Source organism: Labrus mixtus, chromosome 9 (genome assembly GCF_963584025.1).
Source record: "Labrus mixtus chromosome 9, fLabMix1.1, whole genome shotgun sequence".
Taxonomy (NCBI): domain Eukaryota; kingdom Metazoa; phylum Chordata; class Actinopteri; order Labriformes; family Labridae; genus Labrus; species Labrus mixtus.
Genome location: NC_083620.1, coordinates 1,036,692 through 1,059,069, shown reverse-complemented (window position 1 = coordinate 1,059,069; position 22,378 = coordinate 1,036,692). Strand labels below are relative to the sequence as shown.

The following is a 22,378-nucleotide window of genomic DNA, read 5'->3' as shown; positions in this document are numbered from 1 at the left end:
CAACGCTCAGTGTTATTTCAAAAATTCAAAGTGAATTATAAAAGATGAAAAATGAATAGTGTCATTTTTTTAGTCTTCACTCACACGTGTTTATTCATAGTGAAATGTTTAAAATTGACAGGGACTTTGATTATATAGACAGATTATAATCATCAGGAAAAAAACATACAATGCTTATTGAAATAAGTATTACCAAAGTTTTCTCATGATATAGAGTGATTTTAATGATTTTTCCTTGAGGAATATGGTATGGAGGTTGCTTGATTCAGCAGTTCGGAGTGTGACTTCTAACGGATTTCAGTTCGTCACGGAGTGGAGTGGGGGGGCTCCGGGTTTGTGAAAGGCAATGCAGAAGGGGTGGGAGAGAGGGCAGTCGGACTTCCCTGATGGCCTCATTGGTAACACGCTTTCCCCCAAAACACATGTCGCAAACTCCACCCTCCTGTGCCTTGTGGAGTGAGAATCTGACTTAAGTAATACATGTTAGTACTGTCTTCATAAGGAGATCTACTGCTCAGTAGAGGGGATGTGTTTAAACATGTGGAAAATAGCTCTCTCTGTCGTTTTATTGGGAAAGTTTGGCCAGGCAATGCTGTCGGATGCAGGAACATTTTTAACTACAGCATCTAAATAACTTTGGAAACATCTCGTTTTAGCGGTGTCTATTTCGCGGGGTATTTCGTCAATTGGAAGTATAAGTTCTTACAAGAAGACAGTGGACAGACAGCCTTCTGGACATAACAGAGCACATGACTGTTGGCAAGAAGTAAAAGATTTCTGTGGACCAAAAGCACCAGCCACCCTTCTCCTCCGTCCACTCCACTCCGGTATGACTCTCGGCGCAGTGTCCGGATCCGACAGCTCGTCGGCGGTCAGCGTGTGCTCCTGCTGCGGGGTCAAGATGGTGCCATACTTCAGCCAAGATGCGCTGTTGTCAAACAATCAGATCAACCAGCTGTAAGTTAAAAAAGTGGAATCAGATAGATGTAGCCTACTTTGTTATTTAGAAAATGTTTACACATTTAAACACAAGTAGCCTATAGGACTAGTGAAGGCTGTAGCCTAGCCTAAAGATGACATTAAGTATCTGGGTTATTAAAATAAATAAAAACCTGAACCTTGAGCTCAACTTAACTTCCAAAGGAGGAATGGAATTGGAATTGTTTTTTGTTTGGTTTTTTGTGTCTTGCCAGACTTTTTAAACTTAATGAAATATGGTTACCTTAAATTTAAATTAGTTATAGGTACACCATAGCAAAATCTCAGTGTGCATGTTTCCTGCTGCTATAGCAGGATCCTCTGCATCTTAGTGCTCTCTTTATTTGACCTCGATAGTGCCTCTGCTCGAGGTATGAATCATCCAACCTGTTTCTCTGCTCCAGACACATGCAGCCTGATCACCTGATCACTGTATCAAACATTTGTATGGGTCATTTTGTCCCTCCCTTTGGTGTGTCCAAAGGTTGGATATTGTTTGTTTGAACACTTGAGTGTTTGGTGTAATAAGGATATTAGGCTGCATTAAATAACTTCTTCAAATTACGTTTAAGTTTGAATATTATATACCTGCTAAGGGCTGGAAAGAAGTCAAATAGTGATGGGAGGAATTTCTGATTATTTGATGAAAAGGTGCTTGTTAACCCGAGACCGACAACAACTCTTTCCAAGGTTTCTTCACAAGCTAATGTTCCTATGAACTGATCAAAAGGCCAATATATCTGTGTAATACAGTCAAAGGATTCAAAGCTTGCAGGTATGGCCATTCTTTAGGTTTCCTTTTCTCACCTTAAAGAAATGGGCCACAGGACCCTGCACCACAGGGTCACAGAAGTGATGACAACAACAGTCTCTAGTTCTCAGAAATATTCTTTTTGTTTTTGTTTCTCCTTTGCACTGTTTTGTATCATTCTTAAGGTCAGTAATTGGTTTTGCCCTGCACATGAACTGTGAAAAAGTTTTTATGAATGGGAGTTTGCTTAAGCAAGTTGTTTAAGAGTACACACACACACACACACACACACACACACACACACACACACGTTTAAGAAGAGTTTAGCATGCATTGAAATATAAAACCTTGTGCATGAATTTGAGTCGATATGTTTAATTTTGTATGCTTGCCTGTTTGTTTAAGTATGTTCATCAGAATGTATCCTCCCTGTTTTATTCAACCTGAGTTTTATGGAGTGACTACTCTTAAGTTGTCAGTGGAGTTAATTGTCTCCTCATGCTCCCGGCCAATTAGTAGATGTTAGTTTAAAAAACATTATTTGACTTGTTGGACTTTCATGATATTAGTCAAGTTCTCGAAAATATTATTTTTGGGCATATAAACTGATTTTAGTTCCATAGTTGGGAAATAATAAATTGTTGACAGGAAACTAGACCTGTTAGATTAAGACTTTAAAATATATATAGTTAATAAGAGCAAGCAGAAAGCAAGCAACATATGTACAAATGCTAACATCAATAATGATTCACAGTGGTTTGGAGTGACCAGAAAGAAGATGCTTTTGTAAATGAATTTCAACGGAGTAAAATATCAATTCTGCCTTTAACTTTGCCATGGCTAGCACAAAGGCTAGGCTAGCATGATGAGTTATCTTCATGTCATTGTCTAAACTAGTTTTGAGACTTCTATATGTAAAGGGTTTTGTGTTATGTTGGCTGGATTTGTGAGGATAAAAGCAGAATAATAATTTGCCATATACCTGAACATTTGTTATTGGCTTTGGTTAAAACTAAAGAACCCTCCACTCTTTGACTTTTTTTTAAAGACATTTGTGGTTTATGAAGTAACTTCAGGGTTAACTCTGGGTTTTCAGTACCACACAGGTAGATCACCTTTAATAGTGTATATTGCCATGGCAACATGGCAACTGCAGGATAAGAGATCATTCTCTTAAAAACATAACTTACTGACCAATCAGATGTCTTGCTGACTGAGGTCTGTGACATGAGTGAGTGAGAGGAGGACTAACACTTTTGTCTTGAATGTATTCATCCTAAACAGAGACTGATTTAAACACTGAAGCTTTGTACTTATTGTACTCTAAAGACAGAAACATTAGCATACCTACAGCTTTGATTATGTATTGATATCCATTTTGATTATCTCTATTATCAATGTGTCCTCCTCTTGTAATCTGCTGTGCTATTGGATGAGTACCAAACAAATGTTCAGAGGAAATGTGCTTTTATTGGACTGTTTAGAATAAAGTGATGCTGGTATGAGTGAGGGAGATAATAAAAGATCCTCAGCAAGACTTAGGCTCAAAAAAATTATGGGAAAGTTTGGGAAAGTACAATGTGATAAGTTTTATGTTAAAATGATACAAGTCATCACGTTTATATATATAGATTTATATATAAAATTATTTCATTTTAACATTATAATGTGATACTGATCCTTTTTTTTATTATTCCAGCCTGGCAGCAATATTTTTGGGTATTCCAGCTCCTTTGCTCGTTACACATTATCCATTGACCCCCCATTGCCCAGAAAGGACCAGTGTGCACCTATTGATATCCAAGCAGCCTACTCTTTATTTTTTTTCTCCCCCTGGCCTGTATCTGCCTCGGGCGTGAACTAGTAGGGCCTAAGTGGGGCTGGACCTGCATAGATCAGGACCCTATATTTATCTCTCTCAATCCTGAGAGTGACTAATATGGTCATGGGTAGGCATGGGGGTTCACTGAGTTATCTGGCCACTATGTGGAGTGGTCCTTACATAGTGATGATTGTGTCTGTGGCTGTTGCCCTAACAAGTACCTAACACTTCTCCTCTGCTTAAAGCCTGAAATGGCTGAATACCAAAAGAGGACCCTTGCTGCTCTCTGCCACCACACTCTCTGGTTTGTCTTTCTCTCAGACACAGACAGAGAGCATTTGCATATTGGCAGAAGTGTGAGCGCAAAACAGACATATGATAATATATGCCTGCCTGGTCTTTTAGTGAAGTGACAAATGATGATAGGTGACTCTAATGAGCGAGTCCTCCACATTCTGGGATCCACTCATGATATTTGAATTTTCTGATGTAACTTCAGCACTAGCTCATGTAACATGTATTTGCTGTCCTTACCCGATTCTAAGCTTAAAGGTCCAGTTATATAATATATAAAATAATGTAGCAGAGGAGAATTGTTCAAGGGCATAAAAATGATGGTATAGTTTGTTTCCATTCAGTTCAATACTGACCTCCTGTATCAGCCTCATTGGGTTCATATTTAACAATAATCCAAGTTGGTTTTGTTCCAAAGTGTTCTAAAATATGTCTCCCACCATTATTCATTGTTGTACACTGTGTCTCGAGATAACACTTGTTATGAGTTGACGCTATACAAATAAAAGTTGATTGATTGATTGATTCTATATCACACGAGATAAAGTATTCTAGTTATTGTAAGATTGGATCTTTTGTCACAAGAAAAACCAAGCATAGCTGATACTAGTTTCATCTGTTGTTACAGTTTTAGTCAATTGGATTTTTTGTCTGGTGGGGGAGGAGACGAATTCCTCCCTGACGGGTTATTTTTAGAAGTAGTTTATAAAGTTTACAGCCTACCAAGCTGTTACTCCTGCAGCACTCTGTACAATGATGCACATGTAGATTAAAAGTGTGAGATCTGTCTTAAAAATGCAAGAAGACTCTGGGTCGTCTGGACTGTTTGATTTGAATTGACAGCTGTTGCTCGGCACTGTTTTATCATTCAGACCGATAGCATAACAAATGTATCACTTCAATTAATTCAGTCTAGAGGCCACTTTACTGCAGTAATAGACATTGCTTACATAATGACGGGAATTTATCATTGTAGGGGTTTGAACAATTGATTATCAAAATAACAAATATTGATGATTTTCTGTTGATAGTTAATTAAAAGCTCAGCTTACCAATGCAGTTTGAAAGCTGAAACAATGGTTGTTATCCACATCAAGTAGCCTACATCAATTCCTTATGCAGGCTTCATTGTTAAACATGTGTAAGAGGGTTTTGTTGTGTTGTCAAAGAAAAGCTTCCTTATACAGTAATTCAGCGAGGCTCTTCTGAATGCAGCCTTTCAATCGCTGTGACTTTTAAAGGACTCCTGTATTTTTAGTAACTAAGGTTAAGTGTCATTTAAAGCCCCCATCTCTTTAACCACCAGGCTAAGATTCCACTTTGTCACTGTGTCTCTGAGCAGGAGGAGAAGTGCAGGTTTACATGCATGCACATTTATCCCCTTCCATGCCTGATATAACAGCTGTCATAGTACAGTAGCACTGCTATACTGGGTCACTGTCAAGTACAGTCTATGATTCTGTGTCTACAAGCAGCAGGACATGAAACAGCAAGAGTTAAGGAGAGTGACAGAGAACTTAAGGTTGTGAGGATAGCAGAAAATAAATTGTGACAGACGGCAGAGAGAAAGGAAACTGCAGGGTCAAAGTTTGGTGGGTTGTGGGAAATAAGCTCAGCACAAGGCTGTTTTTATCTTCAACATCCAGGGTCTCAGCAAAACTCAGGAAGGTCAGTTAGATAACTGGCAAGCTGGAAGGATAAAGTTACAGAGAAAAGGGGAAAGAGAGGAAGCCTAATTTGCAGATGGCATTGGCATTTTTTGCCTTGAGTGTAAAACAGAAGAAATATAGAACAATGTGAAGTGTAGATGTACAGCCTGCTGCTCAATCTATCCACTGTTGTAAAGTAACAAAGTACTATGACCAGTACTTTGTTACAGTTATTTAAATATGAATTCAGAAAATCTGTAGGCCTACTTTAAGTATTTCTAAATCTTGCAACTTTTACTTTGTTTCATTTTAACTTTTTAAGCTAAAAGGAACAGTAATAATGTGAAAGGTGTGATGTCATGTGATGGATATTAATTTGACTCGTCAACTGAGCTGTCTAAGTGTTTTGTAAAGTGAAATGAGACCTTCACAGATGAAGCTGGTTTGTTCTTTTCCATCACTGTGACTACTTCTGAGGAGGCTTATCTACAGTGCACTTGAAGGGACAAAACAGCCTGTGATTAATCACAATTTAAATAAATGAACGCATTAATAATTTCACACCTTAATTAATTGTGATTCACCAGTTAATGCTGTAAGTCTGAGGGCATGTCTCATTTTGTGTTACAGTTATTGATTTGCCCTGCACCAACTTGCTGTAGGTCATACCACATTTCTTTAATGCACCAAGAGAGTGTAAATGAAAACCTAAGCCCCTCTTCAACCGGAGGAACTATCCCCCAGAACTAAGAACCTTTAGAGGAACACTGCCTATGCATTTCAACCACAGGAACCAGGGTCTAAATTTAGTTCTGGGGTAAAAGATCCACCCCTAAAAAAGACCCTGCAAGTGGGGTAGGACTTTCTAAAGGTCTAGGGACTTTGGAAGCCGGGGCATGCAGCCCCTGCAGTGCTGAAAGTCTCTGATTGGTCAGGCACAGCAGGGTTTTAGATCCTCCAATATGTTTAAAAGACCCATTGCCCATCCCCACACCTTTATTTAAAATCAAGAGTCTGGCTGTTACAATTATGAAAAGGTACAAAACATACTTTTTTAAGTCTAAGCATGACTTAAAGAACAGTTCTAATTCTTCTAACATTTTCATTAGAGCACAGCTCCTTTCCGTCTTTAATTAGTGAATCAATTTACAATGCAATATAGTCTGATTTTCATAATCTTCCCGGGACTTCTGGCAGCGGGGGCTGCAGGAACAATTGAGTTCCTTAAAGAGAAGTCCCTGTACCTTTTTAGTTCTGGGGACCTTCGGTAAAAAAAGGGGCTCTAGTCATACACATAGCATCTTGAAGTACTCACATACTAAATGCTTGTTATTCAAGTTGAAAACAGTGACCTCAGTTTGTTATGTTTCCTTTGGGAATGGAGTAACCTCGGACACATTTAATAAGATTAAGTGTCCCAGAAAGGAAAATAACCCTGGTTGATGCAGCCTGCTTTGCTGTGTGGTCCTACATGCTGGCTCCTATCACTCCTTCTGTAGGAGACGCCTTGTTCTGTTTCCCCTCTCATAACCCATGTCTCCTCCCATTCTCACATCCCTCCAAACTTACTGAGTTTGTGTGTGGAGGAGCAGAGAACATTGTGTTCTGAGTTCAATGCGGGGCTGGGTTGATTTCTTGAGTCAGTGTGTCGGTTGTGATTTGGGGAGCGTGCCCACCAGAGGACAGCTGAATGGAGCTTTGTAACTCTGACATAAGCCCACTACAACACTTGGGTATGGTGCAGGCCTTGTTGTCCCCTTCTTATGCTTTAGTGGGAGGTTGGAAGCAGCATTAACATTGAAGTACTTTTTTATAGTTCCATAATTAACCAGAAAGACAAACTATGATCAGATAAGTCTGTATGTCAGGTTTCTGTTCATGATTTCTTCTTTCTGTTTTCTTGATTTTCAGTATCAGTGAGAGTTTCCTCACTGTTAAAGGTGCAGCCCTGTTCCTTCCCAGGGGAAATACCCCCACACCTAACTCTGCACCTTGTATCAGCCAGCGCAGGAACAAGCACACAGGTAAATAATTGAACACAAACACGATAACTGCAGCTTCCACTTTTCTTCCAAAGTTTCACTGGTAAGCCTCTGGTAAGAATTTGAGATTAACACGATGGTGTTTTCAAATGGACATTCCTTTGCAGCATCGTCAGTAACAGCTGGTGTGAACTTAATTGAAGCTGTTTCACAACATGGATGATGAGATTAGTGCAATGAGTTCCCTGTTGTATGATATGTGATGATCTGGCTGTTTGATGAATAATATATAAAACCCACCTTAAAAACATGCTTTTACCTATTGACAATTCAGGGTCTTCTCTGGCTCAAAATGATGTGGTGGTGGTGGTACCTTTCCTACCTTGTACAGTACTTCCACAGTAAGAGTAAAGATGTTGACTTCACTTAAGCCTGGGGAGCTGGGAGTCTTCCCCCTCTTGTGTTCTGGTGTAGTTTTGTGCACCAATTTGGCAAAAAATCTGTTTTATTTTTCAACGGTATGTTGTCCAAAAGAAATGGAAACGAACAAAGAAGTTGAAATCTTTTCTGTTTAGGTGACCTTCAAAAACATCTTGAGACTATGTTCACTGTGCTGCGGCCTGAGGACACCATCAAACTGGTCAGTGGGACACACAAACACCAACACAAAACACAGTAACACACACAAGAGCAAAAATCAAGAGCAAGTCAGCATTGTGAGCAAGAAGAAATTATATTTCCAACAGAGGGGCTGCTTACAGCAAACTTATTGAACTGAAACTCAGCTAGTTATTTGTCGTCCCTGTAACATATATGTCACTTAGAGGGAAGTGTCAGAGACAGGAGGAAGAGAACGGTCAAAATAAAACCTTTTGGGGGGGGGGAGGTTTCTGCACGCCCCACTATACAACCTTCTCCACTGTAAATACATTGATTTGATATTACCACACATAGACACCAAGGCTGGCCACTTATATTAACAGTCGCTGAGAATATTTGCAGACCCATTTTAATTTGTCTTCCTGTATGCATTGTGATTTTATCCATCTGAAAGATAAACACCAACATAGATTGATCAATACGTGAACATTGTCCACTAGCTTTCCAGACATGTTTGTACATGTTTGTTTTGAACATCGTACACATTCTGCAGAGAAACCCTCTTTGTGTTAATGTATAGTTAGTGCAGCTGGTAGTTGTTGATAACCTAGGTAACATTGCAAAGTCGATTTTGGATAGTTTAAAAACTCAATGAAAAAAAAAAAGTCTTTATTTTTATTTATTTTTTAAAACATTGCTAATGCAGAACAAGCTGACTTACAGGAATAGAGAAACACAAAGAGGCAGGGCAATCTGCGGTGAGCAGTTAGAGAACAGGGCTGAAGATGTGTGTCAGGGAAAAGTTACCTGAATCTGATTTATTTTTTATTTTTTTGCTCCTTTGTGACTCATTTCTATTTTTTTATGACAGCTTGAACAGCACAAGTCACATAGAATCTTCTCTTTTCAAGTCAGATTTCAGCCACTTTCATATGTGTTCATAAACCTGGTACAGGTGAGACATTTGAAATGCGACCTCAGTTTGAATAGCTTTGACATCACTCTGACACTTCTCACAGATCTGCACTGGCAGCAAGGGTAGGAGAGGAGGCTTATACAGAATTCAATATATCCAGGCTAACACAATCATGGACAAGTTTTCCTCCAGCAGATCATCCTATCTTACAAACTCAGAGCAAACTATTAGACTAGAAAAATTTGAAGAAGTTAAACACTTAGAAACACTAGAAAAATTATCACTGACTGTGTAAATGCGCTAACTAAGGATTATATTATCACTTCACCACTATAAGTGCACAATAGATCTGAATATAATAACACCCATTTCTTTTCTCAAATTCATTATTTTCTTATGTCATGTCTGACAGTTTTAGACAAAATATTTCAGCTGCGACATACAGAGCATTATATGACTTGTTAATATAAGCAGAAGCCTAAGAATGCTTCTCTTGATTGCTAATATGTTCAGATAGTGGAAGGCTACAGTGTTTAGTTCAGTCTCTGTTGTAGGATAACTGTAAAGCTTTAATAATATCTTCCTACATCATGTAATTTATATTAAGAATCACTTCCCCTCTCACAATCCACTCAAAGACCTCCATGATGAAGAGACCTGATTGGTCAGTAGACTTTCATACAGGTTGATTTCTTATATTCTTATATATCTTGTACTTTTTAAAGCTGGCAGCTGATTTTATCGCACCACCTTTGACACATCTTTTTAATCTCTCCCTGGACACAAACAAAATTCCTCTAATATGGAAATCTGCATTTGTTCTTCCCTTGTTGAAAGGGGGGGACCCTACAGTTTTAAATAATTATAGACCCATCTCCAAATTGTCGGTCCTGGTTAAGGTTCTGGAGTCCATTGTGAGTGAACAACTGAAATATTTCCTACTATCAAACAATATCTTATTTCAGTCAGGTTTTAGGAAAAAGCACAACTACAGCGGCCTTAAAAGTGGTCAATGATTTTATAGAATTTTTAGACAACAAACATCACTGTGCAGCGCTTTTTATTGATTTATCAAAGGCTTTTGATACTGTGGATCATGCAATACTAAAGCAAAGACTTAGTAGCGTAGGACTATCAGACAAAACGGTTTGCTGGTTTGACAGCTACCTTTCTGGAAGATCTCAGTGCGTGCAGGCAGAAGGCATCACTTCTAGCTCCCTTGAAGTATCCAAAGGCATGCCCCAGGGATCAGTCCTGGGACCACTACTCTTCATTTCATATATCAATAGTCTTGATCAAAATGTTATTAATGCAAATTTCCACTTTTATGCTGATGACACTGTGATATACTGCTCTGCACCTACACCAAATCAGGCCCTTTGTCAGCTACAACTTGCTTTTAATACTATACAACGTACCTTGTGTGACTTAAAACTTGTGCTGAATGATGATAAAACGAAACTCATGATGTTCTCGAACTCCAAATCAAAGCCACTGAACCTTCCTGCTATCACCACCTCTCAGAGCTTTGAAATTGAGTCTGTATCTCAATACAGATATCTGGGATTTGTGATTGATGATTCTCTCTCTTTTAAGCCTCACAGTCAACAATTGGTAAAAAAAACTCAAGTTAAAATTAGGATTTTATTTTAGAAATAAGTCTTGCTTTTCATTTAAGGCCAAAAAAACACTTGTTGCTGCCACTTTCATGTCAGTGCTAGACTATGGCAATGCTCTTTACATGCACGCATCCTCGCAAAGCCTACATGCGTTGGATACTGTCTACCATGGGGCACTGAGGTTTATCACCAATCTAAAAGCCCTTACTCACCACTGCTCCTTGTATGCTCGGGTTGGTTGGACTGCCTTGTCTGCACGTAGTCTAAATCACTGGCATACTTTCATTTAAAGGGTATTCTCGGTCTGCTTCCATCCTACCTACAGAGCTACATACTTCAAAAAAGTAATGGAAGTTACCATCTTCGCTCGCAGGATTTACACCTTCTAACCATCCCTAAAGCCCGTACTGAATTAGGAAAAAGGGCGTTCAAGTATGCTGCTCCCTCTTCTTGGAATCGGTTGCAAGATATTTTAAATCTTCGGGAGCTGGTTTCTTGAATGTTTTTAAAGGTGGTCTTAATGATCTGGAGGCAGAAATATCTGACTGTAGATGTTTCAGCTAACTCGTATTGCCCTTTTTGATCGCTTTGTTGCTGATGACTTAAGACAGATTCTGATGAATGGTTCTTTTTGTGATTCCTGTATTTATGTTCATTGTTGTTAAGTGTTTTATGTCTGAAACCCTGTAATTGTGCTGCTGCCTGTCTTGGCCAGGACGCTCTTGTAAAAGAGATTTTTAATCTCAATGAGACTTTTTCCTGGTTAAATAAAGGTTAAATAAAAAAATAAATAAAATAAAAATTGAACATAACCTGCTCCAGAGCTAAGTTAACATGGTGGTCTACACCAATAATAAGTAACCACCATTGTGTTAAGAACACAGTTAACCCTGAAGATAGCTTGACATCACTATGTTCATCTGAAGGGGGTTTAAGATCATCACTTCTGACTATTATTATTGTTATCTCTTTTCACAGTGCTGCATGTGACTGCTTGTCATTCCCCACTCTCTCACCCTAGCTCTACCCACTATCCTTTACAAAAAGCATAAAAACAAAAAAAGAACAAAGGGAATGGGGTTATACATTCTTTAAAATATCCAAATACAATTTCACACCAAAGTATGCTTTCATTTTATTTTTTCTGTTTATCTCTGCTTTCGTCACTTCCTTCACCTTTTCTTTCTGTCTCTTTCTGCAGGCTGTGCGTCTGGAGAGTTCCTCCTTTGAGTTAACGCGCTATATGGTGGTCATCTCAACCAGTGGTAGACATGACACAGAGGAAAGCATTGTGCTTGGCATGGACTTTGTCTCCTCTGATAGGTCAGTATCACAGTACAATATGAAGAATGACATTTACACTAACTTGATTCCTCACACTGAGATAGAGATTACAAGTTTCCCCCTTTATCAGTTTACTGTTATAGATACCTGAGTAATGAAGGGCATGATGGAACCTATTGTTGTACCTTCCAATTTACTTTGAAAAAGTCATCACTGGACCTACATATAATTATCAAAAAGAAATGACAAAGTGGTTTGACCAGCAAAGTAAATAAAGGATGTAGTTGTCATGTTCATTAACTTTAATAATTAAGTATTGTCAATTACAAATCGCCACATGTTGTATATAAGTGGTGTTGTTTTGTTGTTCTCTTGTTTAATGTGTTGGTCTTTCTGCCAGCTTCTGCACAGTGGGTCTGGTTCTACCTCTGTGGAGTGACACAATGATTCACTTGGATGGCGATGGGTAAGACACCACACCCAACTCCTGCTTCCTCTTACTGCCTGCTGATGCAACTAACTAACTGCTCTGTTGCTCTTGTTGACTCATTTTCAGAGAAATTGTGTTATTTTGTGTAGAATGATGGTAAAACTATTGCTGGGAATCAGATTTCTAAACTCATGTTTTTTCTCTCTCTTGTCTTCACAGTGGATTTAGTGTGTCGACAGTGAACAGGGTTCATGTTTTCAAGCCAGTGTCTGTCCAAGCCATGTGGTGAGCAACCTCTAAGTTTTCAACAACAAATCTGTAGTTCAATGAAGGTTTTGGTTTCAGGTATAAAAATACTCTGACCACATGCCTTTCACCTCATTGTTTCCTATCCTCCGTCTCTTTATTTCTGTTCTAACTGCTCTGCCTTCAGTGTCTTCACTATCATTATGTTTGTGTCAAATGCAACTGATACCTTTTATAATTTCTCACTTGTCTTCATTTTGTTGTTTTCTTATCCTCCTGTGACTTTTGATCTTTGTTTTACCACCCTCTCCTTAAGTTATTATATCTACTGTTAAATATGTGTAATCATTCCATCCTTTCCTCATTTTTTCTCAAAGACTTTCTATTCCTTAGCCCGTTCTGAAACTCTCTCCTGAGTTTAATTTTCTCTCTATAAGCTTGTCATGTGACAAACACAGTCCGCTTCATTACAAATCTCGTTTCTATTTTTGTCTCCGCCCTTGAGACAACCTTTCAAGTACGAGTCCTTTTTGTCCTGTCTGACACAGGTCAGCCCTCCAGTCTCTCCACAAAGCCTGTGATGTTGCACGTTGCCATAACTACTACCCTGGTAGCCTTTTCCTGACCTGGGTCAGCTACTACCAGAGCAGAATCTCATCCAACCAATTCTGCATTAATGAGTGGACTGCCATGCAGGACGTCGAGTCACACCGTGCCAATTCACCCATTCTCTTCACAGACCTGTGAGTAGAAGAACAGATACCCCTTGGATAAACACAGAATATTGTGTGTTCTTTTTGTCCATTTCAGATAGCAATTACACATATTTAGCAGATTTTCTATAACTGTGCATGTACCACAGTAATATGTGGGGGGGCAGTAGCTCAGTCTGTAGGTACTTGGGTTGGGAATCGGAGGGTTCAAGTCCCAGGGTAGGACAAAGCATGTCCTTGACCAAGGCACCAAACCCCAAACTCTCTTTCGTGTGCCGCCCCCTTACTGACATCTCTCCACTAATGCATGTCCACAGGTCCTGTTTGTGCATGTGTCTCTCAATAACAGAGTGTAAACCAGATTTTTTAATGCCTGTTACTGCTGCCATCAGGCGTTTGGCTGTTAAATGGAAGCAGGATTCAATGTTTTGTCAAAAAATACAACATCTGCTGCTTTTGTGCACAGGGGTTGCCAAGATCTTACAGTTATTTTAAATGCAACTGTCAGACCAAAAAAAACATGTTTATTTTATGAACTTGAAGTATGTATAGACTGTAAGTTCTTGACCATACCCTTTGCCTTTCTTGTGACTCACATTAATTTTAGACCATGCATGCCTTTATGTTTGATATACTTATCACATGCTCGTTGCAAATGATCCGTGCAGACTCAAGTTCAAACTCCTTCAGCTGTGTCTTTGATTAATGGAGAGCCTTGTAATCGGGTTCTAGATGGCAGCAATGATGACACATCCAGATGCATTCTAGCAAGGTCACATTTGACTCTTTCACACCCACAATTTTTTTTTTTACAACACAAGGTAGCTGGTAATGATAAGGCATGTCAAAACCAATTTCTCTTTCTATCTCCCACCTATTTTTGTGTTTTCTTCCAGAGCTTTTGTGCACAGATTAATCAGTGGTGGATGTCATTGAAGTCTATGTGTGGTAAACACCCTATGTGGAAAAAGGAAATCTACATTCACACATGTGGACATGAACAATCCAGTATACATACTTCCTCTGTACCATGCACTCACAAGTCTGAAGACTTGACCACCCACCACATGCTTTAATTATGAGAAACACCTATGTGTTTGACAGTAGCTGTAATAGTGCAAGGTCCACAATAAGATATGTTCAGTGGCATCACTCTAAGTTATCAAGAAGCAAAAAAAAAACATGAGCTGAGGAAAAACCTGACATGACTACACTCTGAGACATACACAGATCCACCATGGAGCATAGAGAGTCAGTGAATTACTGCTGCTGTTAGACTCAGGTCATGGCTGATACTGTACCAGGGAAAGTCCGGTTTGTGTACTTAGTCACCTGACTCTCTACCTATTTGTAGCTCTCCCTCTGTCTCTTTCTTTTTATACTCTCCACAGACACTCGAGAGGTCTTCAAGTGTCAAAAATAGTTGAGGATTTAGCTGGCTTGATTTACGTTTGGAAAAAGTAATCCATGCAGAGAAACAAACAGACTCACACAGGACAGGGCAGAAGCAGACTCTGGGGACAATAGAAATACAAGCAGAGACTGGCAGGGTCAATTAAAGGTGTTAAAGACTTCTGCATATAAATAACATCTCGCTGATCATCCAGCAGATTATCTGTGGTTGAATTTGTAATACTTGTAGCAGCGGTTGTTGCAGCAGCAATGTTGGCTATGGTGGCTGTGCATGTGTTTTTGATACTTTCAACCTAAATAAATCAGATTCCTTTTCATTAGTGTGAAACAGGTATATGTGATTTTATATTTTTCAAACTGTTAAAAATGGTAAACAATCAGGTTTGTAATGAGTGTGTGTGTGTGTGTGTGTGTGTGTGTGTGTGTGTGTGTGTGTGTGTGTGTGTGTGTGTGTGTGTGTGTGTGTGTGTGTGTGTGTGTGTGTGTGTGTGTGTGTGTGTGTGTGTGTGTGTGTGTGTGTGTGTGTGTGTGTGTGTGTGTGTGTGTGTGTGTGTGTGTGTGTGTGTGTGTGTGTGTGTGTGTGTGTGTGTGTGTGTGTGTGTGTGTGTGTGTGTGTGTGTGTGTGTGTGTGTGTGTGTGTGTGTGTGTGTGTGTGTGTGTGTGTGTGTGTGTGTGTGTGTGTGTGTGTGTGTGTGTGTGTGTGTGTGTGTGTGTGTGTGTGTGTGTGTGTGTGTGTGTGTGTGTGTGTGTGTGTGTGTGTGTGTGTGTGTGTGTGTGTGTGTGTGTGTGTGTGTGTGTGTGTGTGTGTGTGTAGGCCCACAGAGGGGGAGCGCACAGAAAGGCTCATCAAGCAGCGCCTCAGAGAGATCATGATGCAGAAAGACCTGGAGAACATCACCTGTAAGGAGGTGAGAAGCATGTACACGAATAGGTTTGCCACACACTTCATCTTGGTTTTGCACATTTAGGCTTTTTTCTCTCATTAAGATACAAAAAAAAGATAACTTCTTCTCTATTTATTTAAGAGTACAGTTTTTATTGATATTAGTGATGCACAGCCACTGTTGCAGAAGCATTTTTCTGTATAAGAAAAAAAGTCATTTTTAATCCAAGTCTTTCTTTTGACATGCGAATGCAGTCAGGACTGAGAGTGATCAACACTGAACTGTTGTTTACCTTTCACCAGATCCGAACAGAGCTGGAGATGCAGATGGTGTGTAACCTCAGGGAGTTTAAGGAGTTTATAGATAATGAGATGATCGTAATCCTGGGACAAATGGACAGCCCCACTGAAATCTTTGAACATGTCTATCTGGTAAGAACATTTGTGACATATACAACCAAGAAATGATCCGATTGTCAAATCCTGAAGTTAAAAAAATCAAACATTAGTAGATGTTTACCGATTCTCATTAGGTCATTGTTGAGTAAGACACATTAAGTATTCTACACATGAGGCTGAAGCTGTTTACAAGAACCATGCTTCAAATATCTGGCCTCATTGGTTTTGTGTTTTCTTGTGTGTTTAATAATGTGTGAGTAACTTTATATTGATCGGACTGGTTTTCTCTGCAGGGTTCTGAGTGGAATGCCTCTAACCTGGAGGAGCTTCAGAACAGCGGGTAAGAAACCACACCTAATGGAAACCACACCTAACAAGGCTTCATGTTTTAAATATGTGTTCTACATCAAGTTAATGGACATAAGAGAATCCCTTTTAGTTGCATTAAAGTAAAGGTTCATGTTCATAAATTGTTAAAATACATTGATCAACATAATATGTTTTTAAGAGCATTCAATCATATGGTGTTCATCAGCATCATTTTTTGAGTTTTCTTCCAAGTTGATACTCATCTGTTTTGTAGCCATGTATGTCTTGTGTGATATTACCTTAGCTTTCATCAACTTAGTGAATTGCATTGAAAATGAATTGATGACATCTGTAAACAGTTTTAGAGGTAAACATATGAACCCTCCTCTTCCTGCCTCACAGAGTGCACTACATCCTGAACGTGACCAGGGAAATAGACAACTTCTTCCCGGGTACGTTTGAGTACCACAACATTAGAGTTTATGATGAAGAGGCCACCAATCTGTTGGAGTACTGGAACGACACCTACAAGTTCATTTCCAAAGCCAGGTAGGCCTAAACAGCACACAAATGTTGACTGTGGCTCAGTGGTAGAATCAGACGCCACTCAAATGGAAGGTTAGCAGTTCAATCTCCAGCTCCTGCAGTCCACATGGAAAAGGGTTCTTGGGCAAGACACTGAACCTCAAATTGCTCCTGTTGGCATTAACATCAGCCTGTGAGTGTGTAATAAATGGCAATAAACATCTATTCTATTCTATTCTAGTCTATGTGGCTAAGGGATCTGGGGATTGAACCCCAAACCTCCAGGTTAAGAGACGACAAATTCTACTAATTGAGTCACAGCCGCCTCATCACCCTAAGTCGTTTTTAGGCTGAAGGAGTTTCTTTCATCTTGTAATTTATCTCTCTCTCTCTGTCTCTCTCTCTCTCTCTGTCTCTCTCTTTCTCTCCCTCTCCCTCTCTCTCTGTCTCTCTCTCTCCTCTCTCTCCCTCTCTCTCTCCCCCTCTCCCGCTCTCTCTCTCTCCCTCTCCTCTCTCTCTCTGTCTTTGTCTCTCTCCTGCTCTCTCTCTCTCTGTCTCTCTCTCTCTGTCTCTTTCTCTCTGTCTCTCTCTCTATCTCTGTCTCTTTCTCTCTCTCTCCCCCTCTCCCGCTCTCTCTCTCTCCCTCCCCCTCTCTCTCTCCCCCATCTCTCTCTCTCTCTGTCTCTCTCTCTCTCCCCCTCTCCCTCTCCCTCTCCTCTCTCTCTCTCTCTCTCTCTCCCTCTCTCTCTCTCGCCCCCCTCTCCCCCCCTCTCTCTCTCCCCCCCTCTATCTCTTTCTCTCTCTCTCTCTCTCTCTCTCTCTCTCTCTCTCAGGAAAGCTGGTTCAAAGTGTCTGGTTCACTGTAAGATGGGTATAAGTCGTTCTGCCTCCACAGTGATTGCCTATGCAATGAAAGAGTACGGCTGGAACCTGGACACTGCTTTAGAGTATGTGAAAGAAAAACGAGCAGTCACCAAACCAAACCCAGCCTTCATGAAACAGCTGGAAGAGTACCAGGGCATTCTGCTGGCCAGGTGTGCTGACATATGGAAGAAATTGTACAATGTACATGATGATGGCAGTATTTTCATGCTAACAAACACTTGTTTTTCTTTGCTTCCATAGCAAACAAAGGCATAATAAGCTTTGGCGCTCACACTCTGATAGTGATCTATCAGAAAGCCCAGAGTCACTGTGTAAACCCACCTCTCGCTGTCCGGGTCACCCTGACTCTCACAACAACAACTCTTCCTCGCCCTCCTTGCCTAACTTCCTGGGTGTGGCTGTGTTGCAAGCGCCTGAAGTCTTTACCAAATCAAACCCTTCTCACACCCCTGACTCACACACAGATTCAACGTGTGTGTTTGACTCACCACATCGGGATGAAACGGGAACCAACTGTGGAGAAACCCTCCTGTTTCCTCTGCCCGACCCACAAGCAGCCACTGTAGTCCCAGAGGAGAACCTGGACAATCCAGCAAGTGTTGCTGTATCTGTGTCTCCACCATCACTCCACACCTCACCTACAACTCCTGGACTCCCTTCTCACCAGGGTCGGCCTACAGAACTGTCTTTGACACTGCCCCAACACAAAACAGTGACTGAGCAAAGCAGCTCAGATGAAACCTCTGGTGTCACTCTGGAATCCACTGACTCAGACATTATAGACCAATCAAATGTAATGACTGACAAACAAAGCCCAATCAGCCCTGAAAGCATCTCCTCCTCCTCCTCAGGTTCTTCCTTTTTTCCTAGAGACAACAACAACAATACGAGTGAGTTACAGACAGGCAGTGAGTTGTACACTGCAGAGGAGTTTTCCCAACACAATACGGACAACATTAACTTCTTCAGTGCCAGGGAAAAGTTTCAGTGCCTGGCCAAATATGTCAGATCCAGGACACTTTCTGAGCACACACAACAAAGAATACCTCCATCACTCAAGGAAAATGGAGTAACTGAGACGGAGGAAGAGGAGGAGGAGGAGCTGGGAAACCGGATGAGTCAGGTAATAATAACAATAATAATAATAATAGGTTTATTTATATAGCAGAGATCAACAGAGGGGCCAAACAGAGAGGGCAAAATTGTAAAAATGCAAATAAGTATAATTAAAATGAATACACGAAGGGACATTTAAAGAAGAGAAATATTAAAAAGGTTAAAAGCAATAAAATTAATAAAAGGAAGGGATAGATCTTTAAAGGAGAAATCTCATAAAAGCAAGTCTATAAAAGTGAGTTTTAAGAAGTGATTTAAAAGATGCCACTGACTCTGCCCGCCTTATCTCCTCAGGCAGGTTGTTCATAAACCTTCAGCCTTATTAGGCTTTTAACACTAATTAATGAATGATTTATTAATCCTATGGAGATATTTGCTTGGAATCAAAAACACACCTACACATCAGAATAGAAAATGAACAAAGAAAATAAAACGTGCTTTAAAAAAATGATTTAGAGTGACACCTGCTGGAGAGAATCATCAAGATAATATAAGTCAATTGTATTGTTGATTTGTAGTTAAAGACAATGACTAAAATGCACATTGGTCTCTTTTGTTATTCACAGACATCTGCACAGTCTGAAGACAGCATTGACAAAGACATCTCTGACCCAACTCGTCTGCCTCACCATGACAACGGCGTATCAGTCCGCCATATTGTCACTGAGATTGAAGCCATATGCCACCCTGCCTGTTACCTCCCTGCTCCCTCCTCTTCATCCTCCCAGAGCCCTCAGCTACGACCAGGAAACCAGATGGAAGCAGAGACTTCTGAAATCACCAAAAACTCTTTAACCCCCCCTTCACAACCCCAGGCTCCCTCAGTGCTGCCATGTGATTGGCCGGCAGGCTCGGTGCGGCGAGCGACCGAGCAGCTCGAACAGAAGCTGAAGCAGGAAACAGAGATTGCTGTTTCTCAGCGATCTCCGTTTGATTCTCCCGGCGTCGAGCACACACTTGTCAGACTGTTCCTGAGTTCAGAGAATCCTCCCCCCTGCTTCCCTCAGCACTCGATAGAAAAAACGACATCTGACGGAGAGGACACCGCTGAATATGTTGAACGCAAAGACGGAGAGAGAGAAACAGAGATACACACAGAGATTCAAAGTCCTGACTCCTCAATCAAAGACCCTTCATACTCCCCTATCTCAGATATCAGCAAAATGTTTGGTGCTTTACCCCAGCCAGAAGAATTCACCAAAAATACCTCAGCCCAGTCCCAAAGACGTAGCAGGCTCCACAGCCGAAACCAGCAGGCTGAGCCCAATCCTCAGGCCTGTTCATACCTGGTCACTCTGGATGTGATGACAGTTGAGAAGCTTGACTCCAGTTCCCAGGGCGGGCAGGGGGCATTGGGCCCTGGTTACAAAAGCTACAACAGTCTGTCCTGTGGCAGCCAAGAGCTTGAACTGATTCAGCAGACACTCAGAGAGCTGCAGGCGTTCCTCCATGTGGGGGTCAGTGTGGAGACAACAGACAGTCCAGAAGAGAAAGTGGGAAATGTAATAGACACTGAGCCTGGACTCTGTAAAGGGGCAAGTTCTGAGCAGAATCCTCCAGGCCTGCATGTCAGGCAGTGTCATAGGGAGAGACGTGAGCGAGGGAGTGTCCTGGAGCCGACAGGGTGGTACAGAGCTGTGGAGCTAGAAGCTCATATCCGTCATGCCGGCCTCACAGCCCCTTCTTTAATGAAGAGGTCAGCTTCCTTGGCTAAACTGGACTGTCTGGAGCTGTCAGACGATGACCTCAGTGACTTGGAGCTGAGGTCACTCATCAGTACCACATCCTCCCCCTCCAAAGACTCTCTCCCCTTCTCCCCCTCTCACCCTGACGACACCTGGAAGAAGCAGAAAGTGTTGGCTCAAAACACTTTGTCCCACACAGGCAGGGATCTGGATGACTTATCCTCCTCACCATCCTCCTGCTTACCTTCCACTACTCATCCAAACGATGACACCGGTAGGAGGGAGGAGCAAGCTAGTAGTGAAAGTGTGTCAGTGACTTCCACACGTACGCAGGGGAGGGGACACTCATTGAGACGTTGTCTCAAAGCGTCTGCTGAAAGAAAGCAGCGACCTGTCACTGTGCTGTACAACACCATGTGACCTCAGTGTGGCTGCATCACACTTCAGCATGATGTGTGTGAATGTGTAGCCTTGTGAAACACATCATACAGTTAGTGAGAGTTGAATAAAGAAATGTTTGCATGAACATCACCGTTCAGTTGAGGTTTTAATGTACAGTCATGAAATATGTATTTTTAATCTAAGATTGAACTGATGCATAGTATTCTCAGATGAGGCTGTTTTTAGGATGTTTGTTTTTTAGTCCTTTTTTTAATTGTTCTCAAAACATGCACTTTACCAGTTTGATACAGTAATCTTCTTTATGTGAAATCTGTTTCTTATCCAGGTGGATTTATTTGCACTGATCACATTACTCTTGTTTGTGTTTGTTTCTGTTTCCAAAGAAGACAGCCATTTCATTATTGAGATTTTTAATCAAAGCAGAGCAAATTGATATCTTTTTATTATTCTGTGCTTTGGCAGTTAATTAAAAAACTGTGAGTATGTTTTAACTGCAGTGAAAATGTGTTTTAGTGTCATTGCAGTCACACACCTATTTGGTAAAAACAAGACAGGAGTTACAAACACATTGTTAACTCTACTTCCATCTGCTGTACAGACAGAGAACTACAGTCATTTCATAGACAGAAGATACAATATACTGAACGTGTGACATCACAGGGGTTATATTCTTCAAAGTAAAACCCTTACCTATAGAAATGCATTATACCTTAACAAATCTCTGTCCCTTAAACAGAACAATCCCATCCATGTTTAATACAGATTATTTCAGACTGACATTTACCAGCTGTTTCATGTGGGTAATTAAACAGTGAGATGTAGGCCATCAGGGCCCCCACTGAGACACAGATCAGATCATATCATTGACTAGGAAATCCACAATTATGCTTGAACTGTGTGTGAGACATTCAGGAGATTTTATGACAAAAATACAAATCTGTGGCTCAGTGAGTTTTATGTGGTTAAGTGAAAAAAAAGCAAAGGTGATGCCGAATGAAGAGGGAGGCCAAGATGTATTCACCAATTATATCCACTGAAGCAGATCAGCCATATGAGTTTAACAGTGTCTTCCAAAACTAACAACTAGCTAGAACAAAGGGAAATGGTGAGGAAGAGAATCTCAAGAGAAGAAAAGAGAGGGTTGCAGCAACTGTCTAATTTCGTCAGTGGGGCTGCTGAAATTGGGATTTCTATCATTTGAATAATAATGCTTTTAGATTCTGTGTGCCTGTGACAGACGGGCAGACAGCTTGTTTTGTGTCTTTGGCTCTTTAAAAATTCATTTCACACAGGCTTGCAGGCCAGTCAGATGTTATAAATAATGTGAGGCTGAGCAAGTGCAGCTGCAGATTCACATAGAAAATAATTTAATTTTCTCATTTTCCCTCGATCAAACACATCACCAAAGCTCGTTCAGAGCCTGGTTGAACTGAGTTGGATGATTTTGTTGGTTTTAAGTCGCTAAGCTGTCCTTTTC

General features: G+C 40.7%; 1 protein-coding gene and 1 long non-coding RNA gene across 3 annotated transcripts; both read left to right on the top strand.

Annotated features, from left to right (window-relative positions):
• The first annotated feature begins 328 nt into the window (after positions 1-328).
• Positions 329-21,392, top strand: ssh2a (slingshot protein phosphatase 2a). 2 transcript variants are annotated; one of them, XM_061045820.1, is made up of 14 exons: positions 329-957; positions 7,406-7,518; positions 8,052-8,116; positions 11,813-11,934; positions 12,296-12,361; positions 12,545-12,610; positions 13,120-13,314; positions 15,512-15,605; positions 15,884-16,012; positions 16,273-16,319; positions 16,691-16,837; positions 17,647-17,847; positions 17,939-18,821; positions 19,381-21,392. In XM_061045820.1, the coding sequence occupies exons 1-14, from the start codon at positions 830-832 to the stop codon at positions 20,917-20,919; spliced, it is 3,795 nt and encodes a 1,264-aa protein (XP_060901803.1). In that variant the 5' UTR covers positions 329-829; the 3' UTR covers positions 20,920-21,392. The 2 variants fall into 2 exon arrangements, with proteins under 2 accessions (XP_060901803.1, XP_060901804.1); XM_061045821.1 differs by lacking the exon at positions 329-957 and adding an exon at positions 7,028-7,227.
• Positions 10,422-11,384, top strand: LOC132979994 (uncharacterized). The gene is made up of 2 exons (XR_009674124.1): positions 10,422-10,792; positions 11,045-11,384. It is a non-coding gene; the product is annotated as an uncharacterized LOC132979994 (long non-coding RNA).
• Positions 21,393-22,378: the final 986 nt, after the last annotated feature.